Genomic DNA, 22,748 nt, shown 5'->3' with positions numbered 1-22,748 from the left:
TTGTAAGCCTAGCTTTAGTATGTTTTGAACTATAGGCATTTTTCTTTTGCTATAACTTTAAATATATTCAATAAAATAAACAAAACTTTTAGAGGGCTTTTAATAGCAAAATTTAATTTTATAATTTGAAAATTTTTATTGTGCTTGATATGAGCATTTAAAATAGTTATTTCATACTGCGCAGAAAAAATTTAAAAAACTTTTTTTCATAATTTTGCAAGGAATCATATTTGAATGTTAAAAAAGTCAAATGTGAATATTTTGAAAATTAAAAAAGTTCTTAGTCGTTTTTGGACCTTTTTAAAGAAAGATCCGAATAAAAACGGGTTTTTCAGAATTTTCATTTTGTACTATTAAACAAAATTTATTAAAAATGACTCGGATAATATAGGGGTTCATAAAAGTAAGTTTTTTCTTATACAATCACATTCTGGTACTTGGGCAATTATTATATCATTTGTTATTAAATTTTGTCTTATGATACAAAATTAAATTTGTGAAAAAACCTTAACCATTTAGAGCTTCAAAAATAGTAAAAAACTACTTAAAAATTTGCAAAATATTCAAATAAAATTCCCTTCATTAGTTACCAAATATGATCACTGCAAAATTATGAATTGTTTTTTGTGCATGTTTTCTTGCATACACAGCTTGAAAGAACTACTTTAAATGTTCAAATCTTGTGCAGTTTTAATGAATTTTTCTTTTTTCAAATTATAAATTTGTTATTTATGAAAATTGTTCCAAAAATTTTGTTAACTTTATTGAATATTATAGTATAGCAAAACATTGTAAGATAAAAAAAAAAGTTTTGTATAAAAATGTCTTTATCTCCATAAATATCCAAGCTAGGCTTACAAAATTTTATGCAATTATTGCATTTATATGCAATAATTGCATAAAATTTTGACACAAGATGTGAGCAATTGCTTCTAACTATGAAGGAAATCGATTCCAACTGTTTTAATTCACACATTTTACTTAGTCTACCTATTAACAAGAAGATTCAGTTGAAACAGTTCAGCTTCATGGTTCACAACCGTCTTACTTGTATCAGTTAATTTGGTTAATAATAACCAAATTAACTGATACAAGTAAGACGTTTATGAACCTAAACTGGTTCAACTGAACCTTCTTGTTAACAGGTAGGCTAAGTAAAATGTGTGAATTTAAACAGTTGAAAGCTATCTTCTACAGATATAAGTTAGAAAAAGTTTTAAAAAAAAAATCATTTCTTAATACAGTTGAATCTCGTTTTAGTGAATTCCAGAGACCAAAGGATTTGCTACAAAATTATAAAGGTTCATTTTCATGATATTACGAATTTTAACATTAACTAAAATTATTTTATTACTTTGGAGTTTTTCGCATAACAAAAATAAATTATTTTTAATTTTGATACATTAGTGCTCCTCATTTACATGGTGCATAGAGTTTTTAAAAAGTGCTTATTTTCGATTTTGGTTTTTAAAAGCCTTTAAAGGTGCTTTTAAAAAGTGCTTAATTTTCCATTTTCGAAAATTATATTTTTTTCTTTACCATGTCGATTTTCGCCACGTGTTATGCAATAGTGTGCTTCTCACATTGTTCTATGCAACGGTTTCACAATTCATTTAACTACAATCTATTTCAGCGTACGATCGGTCCGTAGCGTATGAAAGCGCCAATCATTTTACATATTTGATGAAATACTTAAGAATCCGCATATGCGTCTACTTAGCTGGGTTCTGTGAGATTATTGCTCTCTCATGTGTAACTCTGCTGCATTTTTCAAGATATTCTCAATTTCAGGCTTCATTTTTAACCCTCTGATATCGAACCGAAAAATCTCTCAAGCATTTTAAAGGGTTAATATAATAAAAAAAAAAGAGTTATTCGTCAGAAACTAATTATTTTATCATGATCATGTAAAGTTTTTGAAAATTATTTTGCATTTTTTTAATGTATATAGTGCTTAAAAAGTAGTTATTTTTTGGTGAAAGATTTGGCTACGCACCCTGATTAAGAAAAATATCAATGTAATGTTGAAAAAGCTCACAAAAACTATTGAATTAAAATAAATAATGAATTTGCTAAAACTTACTTGTTAGACAAATACTTAATTTCTTTTTTTGTACACAGGACTTAGAACCAGTTGAAATGGCTGACTTTCCCAAATAATGTACATGTTCAAATAAAGTATCTAAATTTTTTTTCTTGATAAATATCTCTTTACAGATTTCGAACTGGTTGTAAAGTTATAGATTCAGAAATGATTTTTTTTCACGCTCTTCGTCATTTATGATATTTTTCTTGTATCACCCTAACAATATCTTGGTCTGTCAGTGCTTCACATGTGCTAGCATCATCCTTTTCAGTAACAAAATCTTTAAAACATCCTTTGGTTACAGACATAAAGATGTTTAAATTCTGAGATCATGGTTATACTTTTAAAGAAAGGTAAAAGCCTCTTGATAAAGGATTAATGCTTATTTTTGCCTTCATTAGATCTGATAATCTATCTCGAACATCGGTACTTTTAATAGATTGTTACAATGAAAATTTAATTGGGGATTTGAAAAATATTTGATACTTTGAAATTTTCAGTTTTTGCTAAAATGGGATTTGACTGTACAAATGGCAATGGCTAAATATTGTCTATGCGTGTATATGGCCTTCTGTTGTATTGCTCAATATTTTAAGAATTAATAAAAAATGTTTAAATGTTCAAGTTTTTCTTTTTTAAAATTAAAGCTAATGAAGTGTCATTTATTCACAAGAAAAGAGAACTAATTTTGACACATTCGTGGCACCAAGTCTCCCCCCTATCATATTACAAGATTTAAAGGATTTTTTTTCTTTTTCATGCTGGCAGCTATGCTTTTGTAAAATTGAGGTGTGTAGGTTCAATCATGCAGCTATACTTCTGCAAGTCATAAGAACTCATAAATTTGATGAAGCTTTAGTAAATTACGTAAAACTAAAATCACTAAATGATAGGAAAGGGAACAGCATTATAAAAATAGCTGCTTAAATACAACAATACATGTTGGTAGAAGAGAAGTGCACAAGATCAAAGTTCCTTAACCACTTCTCTGATTTTCCAGAGTTAACTCTGGTATGTATATATAGAAAATATTTATTATCCTGAGTAAACTCGGGCATAGCAGAATTCGTCAATATGTTTTGTTTTATCACGTTATGCGGTCGGAAGCAAAGTAAAAAATAATGATAATCTGCTGTGAATGGAAGTTTGCCAATTTTTGTTTGGGAGTTTTGCTGTTAGTGGGACTGCAGACGTGTTTTATGCAAATGTATATACCATGTTTGCTGAATTTATTTAGAAAAAGAAAGAAAGGAGTAAAAAAAAAAAATGGCGTTTTAGATCGAAAGTAATGCAGATGATGTTTCAGATGATGAAGATGTGAACATATACAAAGACTAATATTTAACTTTTTTTCATTCGCCTGAGATAATTTGGGATAGTAAACTGATGGTAAATTAAATCTTTTTTACACATAAAATTAAAATTTCAACTTAGAACTTGTGTATTATGTTTTGTTTTAGTTCCTTGTATTTATTAATGAAATAAAACAATATGATTTTTTGTATTTTTTTAAAAAAATTGGTAAGCAAAGCGGTTAACTACAATCTTGACGTTCTATATATTTGGATATTAAAGAACAAAGGATGTAAATATCTTTCCTTATTAATAATGCATTTTAATAACTGGGATAAATCATGCTTCTAACTATATATTAAACTGTAGAAATTGTTATAGTGTCATCAATTTATTTTGTATTTATTCACCCAAAATTGCATACTGTAGGAAGCACCTTTCCTTACAGTTTATGAGATTAATTTCTTTGCATGTTATCGTAATAATCTTTTATTAACTAAAACAATTAAAAATGTACATTTTAAACTAAATCTGTTAATTTAAACTTTTGTCCCTGAGGAAATGGTACAACATGAAAAAACCTCTTGTATATAACTGGAGCCACTTTGTTCGAATAATATTTTTGTGCATGCAGAGTCTCTGAGATAGGATTAATTTCTTCACACGTCATCATAACTCTACCTTCTGTCATTGCATATAGGTTGTTTTTCTCATCAATACCCACCTGGAAATAACCAACAATTAGAATGATGTTGAAATTGTTTAATAATAATAAAAAACAATGTATATCTAAGTAACAATCACCAACTTGGGGAGATTTCAAAAAGTTGCCAGGGGATTCTAGGATTGTATCATCAGTAGAATTATAACTTTCAGATACATTTTTATGTATTCTATTTAGGGGAATTTTCGTATTTTGTTATACAATTTTATGCTGAGCGGTATCAAAAATGTAGTATAGGGAAAATGATTTGATATATATCTACATTTTTGTTATATTAATATTTTAAATTTGTAGTGTATCTACTACTACAAAAATATAATTCCAATTCACTAGTATATAAGACATGTTAACTCAATTCTGTGTTGGAGTACCTTTTTATAAATGAAGGTTGACATTGTCGATATCAACTCTCCCCACATTAGTGACCTTCGGACGTGATGTGAACATGCCTATCTTGACAGAAACTCCCACTTCGAAATTAACATGCCTGTCTTAACAGTAACGCCCACTTCGATTTAAACATGCCTACTTTGATGGATGGTCCACATTGAACAGTTGACTTGTGACTGCGACAGTGTCCTCACACTGTTGCACCTTAGTCTCAGTCACGCACAACACATACACTTGACTGCTAAAGGCAACACAGGAGCGACCACGACCGTGAACTTAATACAGCACTCAAAAAGTATGGTGATCTTAATACAGCTCTCCCGGCTTCTCACGAAACTGTAATGAACCAACTAGTGGTATTGGTTCATCGCATTCTATCACAGATAAAATTCTGGTGGGAGAGTACAGTAGTGTATCTAAAACTACAAAAATATAGTTCAAATTCACTAGTATAGAAGACATGTTACCTCGATTCTATGTAGGGGTACCTTTTCATACATGAAGGTTGATATCTTCTCTCCCCACAAATTCTATCTGCATTGATGTTTTTTTAAGGTTAAGTGCTACTGCCCGGCATACGTTTGTTCGGTGTACTATTAGCAGTGTACATGACATAACTGTCATCTGGGGGTTAAGATTCCAATTCTGTCAGCGCTATGTTTTGGTAAAAAATGGGCGCATACTGGTGACTGAACTGTTGCCTAGTAACTAATATTTGGTATAAGTCTGCGCTATTTTTCCTTCTATGATCTGTGGCAGAATTATCACCAAATCTTGGCAACTTTCGGACAGAGAAACTAAAAAAACACAGAAAGTGAACAACTCGAAAGGTATAACTCATAAACACCTCCAGGCAAACATCTTCATTTTTTTAAACAAAAATTTCTAAGTTTAAAATCTATTTGGCACCTTGGCGATTGTAGTTCGCGCTATAGATCACGATACGAAAAGGCACCTATACAGAAATATCAGAACCTTTATTTCGAAAAAATAAGGAGTCATAGCTTACATTTAATCCAGGATGGAAGTTTAGAAAGAATTGTTTTACAATTTTTTCACCACGCCTTACACAATTTCCATCTAATCTTTTAACACCAGGAGGTTTACGCTTCTGACGACGGTTTTGGGTTACACCTTTGGCAATACCTCGCTCAAAAGATAAAAAAGGAGAACCTACAAATAGAAGTATTTCATAAACTCGCATGAAATAAAGATTTGCATCATAGTTGGAACAAAATATAAGTAACAAACCTGTTTTTAATAAGTTGGAGAGCGAAAATAATGGCATAGAGAAAAAACTATTTTTTAATTGAGAAAAATTCATCACTCAAGTCAAAAATTGTTAATAACTTTGGCTAAGAAAATTTGATTTTTATATTTATTGAGTATTGCAAAGTGCGGTGAGCCCACTTCAGCTACTTATTTCTGCCTGAGCTAATTTTACATTTCTGATCAGAAAAATGCATTAAAACGGAAGCGAGCAATTAGTACTGAAAGCGATATCGCTGAATTTCATAGAAAATAGGAACGCAAGAAAAGAATGAATAATACTTTATCTTTAGTCAACTTTTTATGAAAGGTAACCATTTTAATGCTGAAAAAGATAAAGTATTAATGACATCTTTTTCCGAGATTCCTCTTTTCCATAAAATTCAGGACTATAGAAATTTAGCTTTTTGTCGAGTAGAAACAAACAGTCCAAGCCTTCTGAAAATCGTAAAATCTAATAAATAAACATTTGAACAAGTTAAGCAGTGAAATTTTTACTAATTATTTTTAGGATTTTTTTCGATGTTTTTTATTTGAAATTTATTAATTAATAGTGCATAACAAAAAAATGGATTTGGAAAAAAAGTAAAGTAATCTTTTTAAGCATTATTCTGTATTTATTAGTCAGAAATTGTTTCAAATACTCACCTTACATATTTTAATTTTTGCAGTATTATAGATCTTTTATTAAAAAATCCGGATGGTGTTACAAATAAAATGTTGCAGACGGAACTGTCGTCTATAGGTGTGGCGCAATTGGTAGAAGTTTTGAATAACCTAACTGCTGCTGTAAGTAAATTTTGTTTAAATGTTTCGAACTGTCTACTTTTCTTATTGAACCTTTTGTACCTGGGAAGATTTTAGTGTTCTTACTTGCGCTGATAATCAGGCTATAATTGTCTAATCTGGATTAAATTTTCTATTATTTCCTACGCTTAAACTAACATTTAAATTCTTGCTATTGAGTGTGGAAGAAATTATGGCTTAAAAATTTGTCAAAGACAAAAATTACTTGTCAACAAAATAAAATTAGTCTTATATGCTGTCTAACTCTTATCTTTTCGTTCCAAAAAACAAAGCACATTCTAGATCAATGGTTATGTGTTTTTTTTATTCAGTAAAGATTTTTTTATTCAGTGTAATGTGTTGGCTTTTCTATGTAATTATGTAATGTGTTGGCTTTTCTATGAAATTAAACGATTTAAAAATATTGAAAAGAAGAAATTATATTAAGGAAACAATGAGAATTAAATTGTTATAAAACAATAAATTGCAAAATAAAATTAAAAAAGACATTTAAAATTATGAAAAAGATAAGTTAAAAGAATCACGTTAGTATTTCCGATCAGATATTCAAAACAAAACAACTGAAATCAATAATAAGAAAGTAAGCTTCCCTTATAATTATTCTTTACATTTATTACAGCTCTTATTCATTTTAATTTCAATAAAAATAATTCATTTATTTTATTCTTAAAAAAAAATATTTTTCATATTTCCCGATCAGATATTCAAAACAAAACAACTGAAATCAATAATAAGAAAGTAAGCTTCCCATATAATTATTCTTTACATTTATTACAGCTCTTATTCATTTTCATTTCAATGAAAATAATTCATTTATTTTATTCTTAAAAAAAAATATTTTTCATATGGTAAATGCCATTGCATAAAATTACAATATGCTATTGCATCCAAAACATCTTATTTTAACATTCTAAATCTTTATTATTATTTAGGACAAAATACAGATTTTTCATAAAGGGAAGCAGTTGGTCTATAAAATGAAAGAAAGTGTTGCTAAGTGAGTACAACATAATCTATAAGCTTAAAAAAATTTAGAAAAATTCTTTGTTAAATTATTCATTGATTAACTATAGGTATACCTATTAAGTTATTCATAGCCCACTCGATTGTATTGAAATATGATGATTTGAATAGAATATCCCACTTAAAATTCACTCAATTCATATGTTTTTTAATTTTGAAATCAATTTTTGCATAATTTTTTAAATAAAAGATTTTTAAAAAAAAGTATTTTACCTGTTTTATCCCTTTATTTTATTCAAATCTTTTCTCTCTCTTCAATTTTTTATTCATAGTTTGTTTAAGGGATGCAATAGATCAGGGTTAGCAATCTGCTTGCTAGTCGAACCATTTTTCAAAATTGAATAGGTAATTTCAGCAATTAAATAGGTATATTTAAAAGGTATGCAAAAAAGGTATTAATTTTTTTTTTTTACAGAAATTGTATTTATTGAAAACATATATATAAAAGTACAAAATATGTATAATGAATTTAAATATTAAAAATTAAACACTTGTATTTTACTTCTCTTGATAATTCTTTAAAATTTGGTGAATAATTGGTGACAGCACTTCTCAGTAATTCTTTGAGATGCTGGCTAGTTAATACTGATCGGTGTTTGGATTTCACGAATTTTAAAGTGGAATAAAAGGATTTACATAAGTACGTTGTTCCGAACATTGAAATAATTTGACAAGCAGACTTTTTTAATTCAGAATACTTTGATTCTGGTTCAAATTTCCAAAATTCAGTAATCGGCGTCGACTTATATTTTAATTGTAGAGCTTAATCTTCTTGCATCTCTATTAATTCTAATTTTTCAGATGCTTTTTGGGTCATAAATATATTGGAAATGGAAAATTCACCTTGAATTATGTTAATTTCAAATGAATTCAGAAGGAAAATCAAGATCAAATTTAAAGTATTTCAAGTCTTGAAATCTATTTTGAAATCTATTTCACAGTTTTCGATGAGTCATATCATTCTTAACATTGACAGAAATGAAATTTGTTACATACAACGTTGCACTTAGTCTTTCATATTTGTTGTCAGTAATTTAAACGACATTTTGAAGCACATACGGAACAATAATAATTTTTAAAAATATAATAGCACAAAAAGGGAACTCGTGAACATTTATCGAGAGCCACAAATAATCCTTCAAAGAGCCGCGGGTTGCCCCCCATCCCCCTGCAATAGATCTTGCATTTTCTGTGGATGACTAGTTATCTGGTCTGACTTTGAGCTGGATATTTATTACTGGCAACAGAATCTTTCCTTTTCTTTAGGCATTGATATTTTAAAGTATGAGACTAAAATAATATTTTCTTTTTTGTTCATATTTCTATCTATTTGTTTTAAATAAACTTTTAATTTAAAGTCTGTATATTTTAAATCTCTAAACAACCTCAATATGCAAATATAATCGTAATTAGATTATTTGATGACATAAATTATTAAAATATATTAATTATTCGATTGGCATGCAATTTAAATTTTAAATGCATCCGTGAATTTTATAAAAAAATATGCACATATTTACTGTTATTAAAATAAATTTGATATTTGTCACATTTTATATTAGTCTCAGTAAAAAGTATTTTTTTTTACTTTTCTTTTTTTTTTTGCCATTGCTAAAACAGAGTTGCTATTCCACAGGGAAAACCTGAAAAATACAGGAAATTTATTAATCAGCCAAAAAAAAAAAAAAAAAAAAATGAATGCAGGGAATTTTGACTTTTTCCTTACAAACTGGAAAAAACAGAGAATTTTATTTCTTATTTTTGTCTTTTAAAAAATGCAGGCCTCTCAAAGCGAAATCTGTGGGATATTTAAAAATGATAGTTCAGCTATATTATATTTAATTTATTATAACATTATTTGTTTTATGTGGAGCTGTTTCTTATTTCTCCAAGTTTTTCCTGCAACTAAAACTGGCATCTTTATCATAATATGGTTTACAAGAGCACAGTGGTTGTGTGTTTCCTCTCAATATATTGTGTATAATGTGTACAGGGAAGGCACAGGGAATATTTATTTACAGATATCTGTGGCAACTCTGTCAAAGAATTTCAGTGCAAATTTTTCAGGCATCTACACCGATTTTTGGCACATTCTTATTCTTATAGTTATCGAAAGTGCTATTGAATGTATAGAATAACAGGAAGAGGTGACACCAACCTTCCTGTTATTCCAAAAAAAATGGCGAAACACTGCTGCAGAAATTGCCAAAGTAATGTAAACCAAAAAAATGTTAGAGTCCTTTTTTAAGTAAAAACTTCTTAATTCTCGTGAAGTATGCTCCTTAAGTGTTTTAAAGTAATATTTTTAATTATAATGTGAATTGTATGTGGTGTACTCGTATAAATTTTGTATTTGTTAAGTATAATACATTTATACCTACTCTTTTTCTTTCCTTTTTTATACTCTTCAATCGAGTTTTTTGGTTACCCGAGTAAGTCATGCTCCACATTCACTCGGATAATTGGGACCCTACTCTATTGGATAAAGATTACATCGATGGGAATATTTACATCAGTGGCTGTTTTAATCATAGAAGAAAAAATTGAGAAGAATTTCTCACCTTTTTCTAAAAACAGAGTGAGATATCTTAAAGTCAGCCAGTTTCAAACACTCAAAATAAAATAAGTGAAAGAAAATCATGATCCTGACATTTATATTATATTAACCTTGTTTCATATGAACAAATGAGTTGTTAAGAGAAGGAATCTTAGTGCAAAATAAATATAATTCTACTTAAAAAATTTTATGCATAATTGTTATTATTTGCTCTAAAAATGTTTCAGATCTTGTAGAAGTGCAGATATTGAAGAAAAAGTTATTTACCAATTAACAGAAAGAGCGGGTAATAAAGGTAAATTTTTTTGCAGTATTTTATTTTACTTATTATTTAGTTGGACATAAGTAGTTGTAAACCCAAAAAATTGGATCTGCTGTTCGACGACGCTTTTAAAAATTCAGCCAGTAAAAACAAATATATAAGGGAAGTATATCACAAAACTCAGAAAAACTATCCATAGCATGAATCAATTCAATAAAAAAAAACCCAATTATGTTAAATTTTAACTCTTATCATTGTCAAACAACCCAAAAATGTATGTAACCGATTTAAGAATTTCTGTGTGTGGATCCACACTCAGCGTGCACGCATACGTCTACGTTAACTAGCTCGGAACAACACTATGGTTTCTTTGGTAAATATAACTAAGTTTCAGATTCTAATTTGTGCAATCATTATCAGTTAATCATTTATTTGAAATGTTTTATGATGTCAAACTGTATTAACAGGGCTGGGGAAGGAATAGGTGCCAGGTTAGGGGGCTGTGCCGAACTAAACTCAGATTTAACGTTCTTTAAATCATTCACTTCCTCTCCTTTTTTCAAAGTATATTTAAAAATATATTTATAGGTATTTTTTTTCATTCATATATTTTTAGAATAATTTTATTTATGGTTAAGTTTCTCTAAATTTGTTTTTGTGAAGATAGAAAGAAAAGTGTATAGTAGAAAAATTAATTTTGTGTCAATGGAGTGTGGGTGTCGAATGTGCTCTTAATATAATTTGAATTTGCTGATACAAGTCTTGATGTTTTATATAAATTTAAGTTTTTCATCCAAATCTTGGCAGATTTTTTGTGAAAATGGGACTATTTGTAAACAAGACCAAAAGTTTAATTTTCAAAATAATTACCGAGATCTTAATAAATTTTCTCTTAACAACAGGGAAACATTTTTACATATTTTGTTCTTTAATGTATAATTAAAATAGTTCTTAAAAGATTTTCTGAGAAACTGATGTAAGACTTGTATTTTTTTATAATAGCAGGCTTGATAACTTATTTATTCATCTGATTTTGTTCTTTAATATATATTTAAAATAGTTATTAAAAGATTTTCTAGGAAACTAATGTAAGATGTTCATTCACATGTTTACCAAATCAACATTGAGATTTTATAATTCTCCGATATAAATATTGTAATAGTACATATAAAAAGCATTTTTATACTGCATTATGACTACACCAACAAGACAATTCAGGGATATTTTAAGAAAATTTGAATTCCTTTTCCAAAATTGAGTGAAAGGCTCTTTTTTCATTATTGCTTGGTGACTACGTCTTCCGCCGAGACTTTATATTAACTGTCCCAAAACTTTAATCAGTCTTTTGATGAAAATATTGTGACCATATATACAAAATTAAGGCTACCTCTTTTACTTTGGACATCATAAATCAAAATTAGGCAGGAAAAAAATGAAAATAAGGGAAGTTTTTGTAATTATTATTTTCTCCAGTTGATTTACCTATTTTAGATGAGTTTATTAAGAATGCACCATAGTACCAACCATTAGATCAAAGTTTATTCGAAGTTCTTTATTTTGCTTACAGCTCATAATTCCATTAAGATTGATATTGATTCACAGGCGAGTAAATAAATCTTATTTTGAGCTTCAAGTTATTAGTAAATAATAGATTCCATATTCTTCTACAATATTTTGTTTCATTAACTAAGATTTTTTTTATCTAGGCATATGGATAAGAGATTTAAGGCTAGCCAGTAACCTGCCTCAAACACAAGTTAACAAAATTGTGAAAAGTTTAGAAAGTAAAAAGTTAATAAAATCTGTGACTTCTGTAACAGTAAGTAATACAATTAAATATATATTTTTTCCATCATGGTTCATGTTAACTATACTTTCATCTCTGATTTGTTTATGTAGTTTGATTTGTATTAAGTGCTTTTAATAATAGCATTAAACGATAAAAACATTGAATTTTTAAGGTGGCTTACAACAATAACATGGTTACTTATTTAATCATGCTCTAACTTTTAAATTTGTTTTGAGTATGTACAGTGCGCAAAATAAAAAACAAACTGCTCTGAGCTTGATCTAATGTATTCTAAACATACCTCTTTTTTGGAAGAATGAGGATTTCTGATCCATTGGCCCCAATCTGGGAAACATAGTCCTAATAGTTTGGTCAGAAGAGCAGTCCAAAGTTTGGACCCCTTAATGTTAATTTTATTTCTTGAGTATTTCCTCTTATTGCGAGAACTTTTTAAGCGATTAAAAAAAATTTCATACTGTTATGAAGTTCAGTTATCCAAACATAATTCCATGCAAAATATCACTTTTAGTAATTATTTCTTGTTTTTTATTGTTTTATTTAATAATTGGCAAAAAAAATTTGAATTGTGTTGTATAAAAATTTTTACATCATTTTAAAGGATTTAATTTTACAAAGTTTGAGCGAAATCGCTCAACAGTTGCTGCGAAATTGAATTTTTAACTTAAGATTATTTTTCACTTTCTATGAATTTTTAACTTTTCGATGTCTCAGGTACTACTCGACCGATTTCGTTCAAATTTTGTATTTTGCCATATAAAATTACATTCTTAAAAATGATGTAAAAAATTATATACCTTACAATTCAAAATCTTTTCGACTATTATTAGATAAAATAATAATAAATATTTAATAAATATTGAATTATCTTTAGATGAACTAATTTTATAATTGTGTGAAAAAATTCTATTTGCTTTGAAAATTCTCGAGATAAGGCAGAATGCAAAAAAAATAAAATTAATATTAAGGGGTCCAAACTTTAAACTGTTTCTCATGAGCATACTATGGGGACCATATTTTCCAGATCATGGCTACCCCTTATACTTTGGGAGTCAGAAAATCGGAATCCGTCGAAAAAAGGTGTGTTTATTCAGAGAAAATACGTTTTCGTGTCTGATTTTGTAACTTAAATATCGTCTGCATTAATCAGTACACTGTACATTTAAGCCTCTTTATTTTGAAGTTTAATTATTTTTCTCCAGATTTAAGCCCTAAACTGCTTTTTGAAGAAAAAAAACTTAGTACTAATGATCCAAAACTGTTTTTAACTGTTAAAGTGTGTATCCAAAAATTTAAATGTTGAAATCTTGATCTTATTACATAAAAAATATCCAACAATGAATTTTTTAAAATTTTTTTTAGTGTTTAATTTTAAAAGTTATTTTAATAATAATTGAAATCCCATAATTCGTTGTGTGATTATATCAACAAATTATATAACTATATGGATATGGCGCACAAATTAGATTAAAGCTTTGTACTTAAAGTTCATAATAGTTTTGAACAATACTTACAAAATGAGAAATTCATGTGGAAACAAGTGCGGAATTCGTATCGACCAGTTATCTTTATTGTCGGAAGTTCTATTAAAATAGTTTTGATATATTGCTGTCTTATCGTAATTTAATAAATAGGGGAGCTTGTTCAGTTAGTCACCAAATCATTAAATTACGATAAAATGGGTGATAATAACTATTTGAAAGCAGTTTTTGAAAATAATTAATAGAAAACAATGACAATAATTGATAAATAAAAGTACCTCATGTTCGATGCCACTCAAAGTGACAGTCCTTAATAGGAAAACGCCCCTAGCGTCATACGATAACATTTACGGATATGGTTTCCTTGGTGATTCTTAATCCTTTTGATGTGTCTTACTTCCCCCAGCAACATTTAAAGGACCCCCTGTATAGTTACATGGATGGTTGACTGAATATAATCAATAACAAACTTTCTAAAACCGGAAGAAATTTAGAAAACTTCTGGTGTATCCCTCTGCTTCCCTGCAAGTTGCTTACGAGGCGATGCGTGAACAGGCTTAATATTCTAGGAAGTTTAATTGACGTGATTTGTGTTTAAATTCACACCTAATTTTACAACTCATATGAGTTTTCTGTAATTTATAAATTCTAACTGGTAGTGAGGGTAAAACAAAATTTATATTACAATATAAATTAAGTGTAAGGTTTGCCATGTTTTGAGTGTCATCCATTATTTGGCTATAATTACGTAAAATATCACCGTTTGTTATTTTTTGGGTAATATCATAGAAAGCTTGCCGGGACTTCCAAATTCATTTGTTATTTGTTTCATTGATATTGAAAGAACACATGATATTGAGAACACTACGAGTGTAATAATATTTAATGGCTTTCCAAGCTCAGTAATAACGTGGTGTATAGCGTTTTTAAAAGGTGCTTTTTTTTATTTTCGTTTTTTGAAACCCCTTAAAGGTGCTTTTTTCATTTGGTGTTTTTAAAAAGTTCTTAATTTTCCTATTTCAAAAATGAGATTTTTTTTCATTACCATGTCGATTTTCGCCACATATGTACAAAAGTGTACTTTTCACATTGTTCTATTCAACGTTTTCGCAATTCATTCAACCACAATCTATTTCAGCATACCATCGGTCCGTAGCATATGAAAGCGCCATTAATTTTACATGTTTGATGAACTACTTACGAGTTCACATGTGTATATACTGAACTGGGTTCGGTGAGATTCTTGCACTCTCATGTACAGCTCTGCTGCATTTTGCAAGACATTCTCAATTTCAGGCTTCATTTCTACCCTTTGACATCAAACCAAAAAATCTCTTGATCTTTTTATGATGGCTAATGTAATCAAGAAAAGAGTTCTTTGTCAGAAACTAGTTATATTTTGTCATGATCACTTAAAGTCTTTGAAAATTATTTTGTATTTTGTTAATGTATATAGTGCTTGAAAATATTTTTGGGTGCTTAAAAAGTACTTAGAAAGTGCTTATTTTTTGTTGGGAGATCTGGATCCGCATACTGAATAATCAATCAGGCATATCTTAAAGTATTCTTCGTATTTCTGACTTTTTAAATCAATCAGAAGTAGTAACCCGGTAGTCTTGCGCCATCTGTTCTTAGCTCTAAGTGGTCAGCCATCCATACATTTTGATTCACCTTATTTTTTGAATTTTATTTAGGGACATTAATTCATAGAAATGAAACAAATTGTTGATTGTGAAATGTTTGTTTTAATAGGCTTCTAAGAAGAAAGTGTATATGCTCTACAATATTGAGCCAGATCGATCTGTTACTGGAGGGACCTGGTATAGTGATCAAGAATTTGAATCGGAATTTGTGGAAGTTCTAAACCAGCAATGCTATCGCTACTTGTCTCAGGCAGTGAATATTTCATATTGCTATCAAATACTAATTAAGACTTCTACTAACCAAAACAATTATTACCTAGTTTTCAACACAGAAATTGTATCATTAAAATTCCAAAATCATACCTGCCAAGTCTCCTGTTTTTTAATGAAGACTCCTGTATTTTAAGACTATCTCCTGTTTACCTGTATATTCTCAAATTTCTCCGTATTTGTGGAAAAAGTTTTTAAAAAAAATTAACAACGAAATGTCTGTGGGTGTCAAAAATACTTCTCTTAATCCTCTACAGATAGTGCTTTTGCCAGTACTGCAGTATTTTGAATGTTTATAGTATAAGTAATTATAAAAAAGGGTTTAAAAAAATCTTCTTTAGATTAAGATTTTTATACATATTTTTTGCTTCACTAAATGTAAGTGCTTATATTATTTTTGTTTTTTAATTTCTCCTTTTGACTTGCATTATTATGCATGATGTATTAAAACTTTACTCGTAAAAAAAGTGTTGCGAGTGAAATCTCCGTCATTTTATTTCTCTAATGTTGGCAGGTATGCAAAATGCATACTTCAAATGTCAAGATATTTAAAATCATTTCATCATCATCAATGGCTCAACAGCCTAGGATGGGCTTTGGCCTTCTCAAGAAGTTTTTTTTCCAGGCTAATTTTTTTCTTGCTTTTTTCTCTCTTTTCCACAATTAAAACTAATAAATATAGTTAGCCCAATATAGCTGACACTAGAGCACAGTAATTATTGTATTCCTCTTAATATATTGTGTATAATATGTGCAGGGAATTTTTCTCTCCAGATTTACAGAGGAAAATGTGTGCCAAACTTTAGACCTCAAAATATAATACTTTTTAAATAATCTAATTAAACCTATACAGTTTTTGTTTTAATAATTTTTAAGACAAATTCATATTTTTCCGAATAAACTAAGAAATCTTTACATTACTAACTGACATAAACATTGAGTTTCATTGTGGTTTTTAAAAGATAAATTATTTTTTCTTGTACCTCTCCACTAAAAGCAATTAGATATTTCATACAACTCAAGAATCTTGATTTTAAAAACTGTTAGTAAAAATGAATTGAAACCATTTTCTATTGAAAATTTTGAATTTTAGTTAATAATTCAAAATATATTAAAAACCTAGCATCAAATTTTTATGTAAATTGCAAAAGCTGCTCTGCATCTATTCCACACTGTCTTTCTTCTCTGAGGCTCAAATCTTTTACACTTTGAAAATGTATATGAAAATTTTGTACCTTTTTAGAACTACTTAAGTTTCCACACATGTGAGGATAAGCCTTCCTTTCTTGCTTGGACGATACCATATAAAATTTCCTAATCCATGTTGTAGTTCATTAATTAATACAAAATATAGGATGTTAAGTATCACACAGTAAAAAAAAATTATAATTTTCTTCTATTTCAGATTTTTTTGACCTGATAATGTTAAAATAATTTATTTCAGTAATGTTCTCCCCGTGGCAACACGACACTGTCACAAAGCGTTACCGAGTTCTTGCAAAGAGACTTTTCCCTTTGGAAGTAAAAAATTTCTGGTTTTCTCTTTTGCAGAAGTTTCTATTCTATTTTTTAATGTAGTTATTACTATTGATTTCCACATTGTTTTTGATATCCTATATTTTTAATTCGATATTATTTATCACATCAACTGAATCTCGAAATGAAAACATCCATGCAAGAATATTGGCCGTAATATTAAAATAAAAAAATATTAAATGTTCAAATAAGAATTTTATATTATTTTATTTTAACCAACAAGTTTTTTTTTTTTTTAAGTTGATGCCTCTGTTGTATTTTAAATTAGTGGCATGTATGTTTGTTATTTTTAAAAGTATNTATATTATTTTAACCAACAAGTTTTTTTTTTTTTAAGTTGATGCCTCTGTTGTATTAGTGGCATGTATATTTGTTATTTTTAAAAGTGTGTTGCAAAGAGATATTAGTATTAGAGGGAATGTCACAGAAAGCCTGAAAAGATTTTGCCTCATTGACTGTTCTACTAATTATTTGAATAAGGAATGCAAATTGAGAATATGTAAAATCTTCAGCAATTTAAATTATTTCTTCAGCAATTTAGTTGCGAAACTCTTACATTTTAAAAAAGGAGGTTGGCATTCAAATAATAATAATAAATATTTTTAAAAAAATATTGAATTAAATTTATTGTCAGTAGTAAACAGAAGAAAATTAATGTAAATTTATAGTTATTTCATAGTAAAACACTTGCAAATTATAAAAAGTGATTTAACAGTGAATTTGTTCTGTATAAATTTTCAGAAGGCTATGACTGATAAAAGCTTGGATCCCATATCTCAACGTAAATCTTCATTTAAAACATCTGAAGAGATTTGCGATCACATAAACAGTCTGAAAGTGAGCAAAGTAAGTGAATACATATTGTCATGCCATTTTAGATGGCCTAACCTTTTAATTTCCTTTTTTTAAAATAAATTTACTTGTAAATTTATATTGTATTTAAATATTCCTATTTAATCATTCCTAATGCAGAGTTGCAACTCCGCAGGGAAAACCTGGAAAATACAGGGATTTTTAAAATCACCTGAAATAGCAGGGAAAATCCAGGGAAATTTGTTTTTTTATTTTTGTCCTATAAAAAAAATGGTGACTACTCAAAGCGTAATCTATGGGGTGTTTAAGGATGATATTTCAGCTGTACTAAACTATTTTATTTGCTGTAGCATTATTTAAGTAAGTTCAGCTGTACTTTTTTCCCCCCAGCAATTAAAACTAGTATAGTTAGCCCAATATAGGTCACTCAATAGCACAGTAATTGTTGTGTTTCCTCTTAATATATTGTGTATAATATGTACAGGAAAAACACAGGGAATTTATTTTACAGATTTGAGTGGCAATCCTGTTATTAATAAATGTGTATCTCATTTATCAAAATGACCTTGTAAATGTATTTTCAGGTTGTCTTAAGCATGCAGGACATTGAGACCATTTTGGATACTTTGATTTACGATGGTAAGGTTGAAAAGTGTCTTTCTCCTTCCAGTAGTGACAGATATGTGTACAGAGACGTCAAACCTTTAGTCACAAGTTGTGGTCTAATGAGGGTACCCTGCGGAGTATGTCCTGTAAGTAATCCTTTCTTTACATTCTATATGCTTGGAACTAATACACTTGCAAGTTATACCGATCTATTGCCAACACAAGCTTTTGTCCCCATAACCGATAAGTATATAAGTCCTATAGCTGATTACTATATAAATCCTATAACCGATCGGTCATAGAGACCATGTATTTCCGATCTATCGCCAACGCAAACATTTGTTCCTTTATCCGATAAGTATATAAGTCCTATATCCAGCCTTTCAAAAACTCCACCTGTAGTAAATGGTGACAGGTGCACCCTAAGTCTGTCGGGTCACAAAGTCTTCCATTTTCCTTTTCATCACTATGGGTACTAAATTGGATTGATCTTTTTCTGGTTCAGATCAAGATTGCAATCTGTGGATGTATGTATGAATAGCATCCGCTCTTTAAACGTGTATGATGTATGCGTGGGTCTGCCCAGACATTTTGAGAAAGGTCCTGTTTTTGTAAAATTGAGAAAAAACTATTCATAATTTGTGAATATAAAATAAGCGTTAAGTCACATTCTTTCAACCAGGGTCCTGCTTTTGTGAATTTGTGCAAATAGGGTCCTGTTATTGCAAAAATTGCTAAAAACCCTTTCAAAAAGTTTTTAAATTGTAAATAGATACAAGATTCTGCTCAACAATTGCTGCTACTAAATTAGAGATGCAACATACAAATATTTGGTATTTAGCCTATACTGCTCAACACAGAATATTCATTTCGGACGAATAATGGAAACAAAATCACTCACATTTTTAATAATTTCAATTGACATATTTTAAATAACACAACTTAGTAATGTATCACTTTTAATGTGTTACGCATTAAGCAAACTTAAACAATTCTTAAATTTGTAATATTTTATTTAAAAAAATTGCCGGAAATTGATTTTTATTTACATAGTATTCTATATTAGTTAATTTTATGAGTGAATATAAATTGATCAATCATTTATTTACAACAAAAAAATTATGATTTAATAGTAATAAGAACCCGCACACGCGATGTATGACGCGATGTATGTAAAAGTAAAAATATTTTCTTAGAATACTGCATTCGGAATTTAAACTTAGGCAAACTTTGTTTGTCTTGAACTGCCNTTTTTGTCCCCCCCCCCCGGGAAGGGTTTATTCGATTAACAAAACAATAATCAAGGTAAACAAATTTGTGAAGGGTCCGATTAAAGATAAATTATTTTGTGAAATGTCCGTTTTTATGAAAAGATATTTTGTGAAGGTTCCGTTAGCGAACCCAAATATCTTCTAAACAGGCCCTTGGTATGGGTGTGGCAGAAGTCGAATTCTTGGCAATAGATGGCTCCACTGGAGAACAAGAACAACAACCGATTAGTGCAAAATTAATGAAACCAACTTAGTTTATTTTTAGATAGGTCAATATTTCTGTTACCTTAATAAAATTTTTAACGCTGGTTTATTTAATAATTAACATTACGTATAAGACTCGGACATGATTACATTTGATAATAATGACCGAGACATTTTCATAATTGATTCGTATTGTTATCTTTAATGATGGCAGTATGGCCCTATTTGGTATTTCTGTATGTATTATTGGTTGCCTATGACCTGTGTAAGCCAGACATGTTTCTACATGATGACGAATCTTTGCTTCATGGTCCCTGTAGCTGATTGGCACACTTAGATAAAAAGGAAAAATTGCTGCAATTGAAAGCAATTTGCTGTCTCTTAAAACTAGTTTTAAACCTTTCATCCTCACTTAATTTCAATGAAATTACTTTTTTTTTGTTCCAATTAATCTAACCTTTATCAAAATCTAACCTAACAAACAATAAATAAAGATAACAAAAAAACAGCAAATAATAAATTAAATGAACCATGAAATAATAAAGAAAATGTGTTAATTCAAGGTTGCTACTCGACAGGGAGAATAGGAAAAACCTGGAAAATGCGGGGAATTTCGTTTCTTATTTTCATCTTTTAAAAAATGGTAACCACTCGAAAGTGCAATCGTTGAGTTATTTAAGAATGATATTTCAGCCATATTAAACTAATTCATGTACTATAGCATTATTTGTTTTATATATGTTCAGTTATTCCTTTTTTCAGAAGTAATAACTGGTATAGTTAGCCCAATGCAGCTCTCACAAGAGTGCAGTGATTGTGTTTTTCCTCTTTATTTATTGTGTATAATATATACTAAGGTAAACACAGAGAATTTTTTTTCCAGATTGGAGTGGCAACCTTGTGCAAAAAAAGTAATGACTAAAGTCATTTTGTTCCTCGAAGCATGTTAGTTTCGACAAGTGCACAAAATTAAATTCTTGTTACAAAAATGACACGATTGTGTTTATTTTTCAGGTGTCTGAAGACTGCCAGGAGGGAACAATTATTTCACCCTCCACCTGCCCCTACATGAAAGAGTGGTTAGACTTTTAAATACCTACTTTTAATGACTTTTGAGTTATCTTCTCTCTCAGTGAACACTTTATACAAGGTTTTAACCTTGGCAACTGGGACTCAGTGGAGTGAACTGTCATAGTGGAGAACTTATCTCGAGTGGCCGTTTAAAGCGCTCTGGATACCTGGTTGTCTGGAAAGTAAAGTGGTGCAGAAAGATGATCCTACCGCTGGTCATAAAATTGTAGAGACTTACCCTCTATGACTCACAAGATATTGCAAAAATTATTTACTTAACGCTGCAATGAAACTGAATAATGTTTTCTTTATACCGCAACTTAGTAGAAGAGCAGATATCGGCTTGTCTTTTTAACATCACTGATGAAAGGAACAGAAATTTATATTAGCTGGCAGTCCAGTGTGGTGTTGTCACAATGTTTCAGAACAACTTAGCTGTATTGAATGTGCCAGTCTATGTTTCAGATCTAATTGATTTTGTGTCTGTGTGTTGCAGATCAAATCGATTTTATCTGTGTGTGTTGCAGATCAAATCGATTTAATGTATGTGCGTTGCAGATCGATTTGATTTTATGTGTGTGTTGCAGATCAAATAGATTTTATGTGTGTGTTGCAGCATGCAATATCATCAAGGTCTTCAGGGGGCCAGTAAGGAACATTAATTGTCCATCAAAAGAGTTGCAAGGTGGTAACGAAATTAATGAAATTTTATCACTGGCCAGGTATAGCTTTTTTTAGCAGTTGTCATTTTTTAACGTATGTGGCCATTTTTAAATTATCAAACATTTTTTAAATGTTAATTATTAATGTATAGCATTTCTCATAACATAGTTAACATTAAATATCGTGAAAAAGTAATTTTTCGAACATTATAAAATATCCATAATGATTCCATATTTTTACAAAGAAATAATAATAAAACACGCTTGGAGTGCTGCTTTTTCAACGAAAAAAGTGGTGATTTTCATACTTAAATCGCCATTTGTTATATTTTGTTGCCCTATGACTGATGGTCATTTTAATTATGCCCTGTACACAGTTGAAGGGAAAAGTATTCAACAAAGGAAGCCAAAATGTACCATCCAAGTTTTCCTTGTATTAGGGAAAAAGGGGATCAATTAGGTTACTTGATTTCTAAGATGAAGGTGCCACTTCATACACTATCTGTCCAAAAGTATGGGGTCACCCAGTGGTATAGACTTAGAGGCGCATAGTAATAGGATGTTGGTTTCCCTTTTCCATCGATGACAGCCTTATGGGAAGACTTTACCACCAGTTTATGAATTCCATCACAGCTGTGCTTGCAGTGAGGATGGTTACGTGATCTGCTCTCTTTAATTCATCCCAAAGGTGCTCTGTGGGATTGGATATGTGAGAAGTCCTTTTGAACACCCATTTCGTCAAACCACGCCTGTGCAGGCCTCGATGTGTGAATGCTGGAAGAAAAATGGGCCCGAAATATTGCCATAGAGTGCATCATTGTCTACATGTACATCTCAGAGTTCATGTTTCCAACCACAGGAACTGATGGACACAGGCCAAACCACAAGAAGCACGCCCACACCTTTATGCTCCCACCACTTTAACAACCGCGTGTCCGGATACTTTTGGCCGGTTAGTGTAACATTCACATTG

At 29.6% G+C, this 22,748-nt stretch overlaps 2 protein-coding genes across 4 annotated transcripts; one reads left to right on the top strand and one right to left on the bottom strand.

Annotated features, from left to right (window-relative positions):
- Nucleotides 1–3,852: 3,852 nt before the first annotated feature.
- LOC107449584 (mitochondrial ribosomal protein L27) lies at nucleotides 3,853–5,920 on the bottom strand. The gene is made up of 3 exons (XM_016065138.3): nucleotides 5,745–5,920; nucleotides 5,503–5,666; nucleotides 3,853–4,103 (listed from the first exon to the last, which is right to left on the bottom strand). The coding sequence occupies exons 1-3, from the start codon at nucleotides 5,815–5,817 to the stop codon at nucleotides 3,900–3,902; spliced, it is 441 nt and encodes a 146-aa protein (XP_015920624.1). The 5' UTR covers nucleotides 5,818–5,920; the 3' UTR covers nucleotides 3,853–3,899.
- Nucleotides 5,921–6,195: 275 nt separating this feature from the next.
- On the top strand, nucleotides 6,196–22,435 carry LOC107449586 (RNA polymerase III subunit F). Of its 3 annotated transcripts, none has more exons than XM_016065160.3 (9): nucleotides 6,196–6,347; nucleotides 6,434–6,551; nucleotides 7,502–7,566; nucleotides 10,377–10,444; nucleotides 12,118–12,230; nucleotides 15,452–15,592; nucleotides 17,890–17,994; nucleotides 18,546–18,713; nucleotides 21,057–22,435. In XM_016065160.3, exons 1-9 carry the CDS (start codon nucleotides 6,331–6,333, stop codon nucleotides 21,132–21,134), a joined length of 873 nt encoding a protein of 290 aa, XP_015920646.2. In that variant the 5' UTR covers nucleotides 6,196–6,330; the 3' UTR covers nucleotides 21,135–22,435. The 3 variants fall into 3 exon arrangements, with proteins under 3 accessions (XP_015920646.2, XP_071041825.1, XP_015920645.2); XM_071185724.1 differs by having other exon boundaries at nucleotides 15,452–15,595; nucleotides 17,893–17,994; XM_016065159.3 differs by having other exon boundaries at nucleotides 15,452–15,595.
- The last annotated feature ends 313 nt before the right edge of the window (nucleotides 22,436–22,748 follow it).

This window comes from Parasteatoda tepidariorum, chromosome 9 (genome assembly GCF_043381705.1).
Source record: "Parasteatoda tepidariorum isolate YZ-2023 chromosome 9, CAS_Ptep_4.0, whole genome shotgun sequence".
Taxonomy (NCBI): domain Eukaryota; kingdom Metazoa; phylum Arthropoda; class Arachnida; order Araneae; family Theridiidae; genus Parasteatoda; species Parasteatoda tepidariorum.
This window is presented reverse-complemented; position numbering and strand designations above follow the sequence as displayed.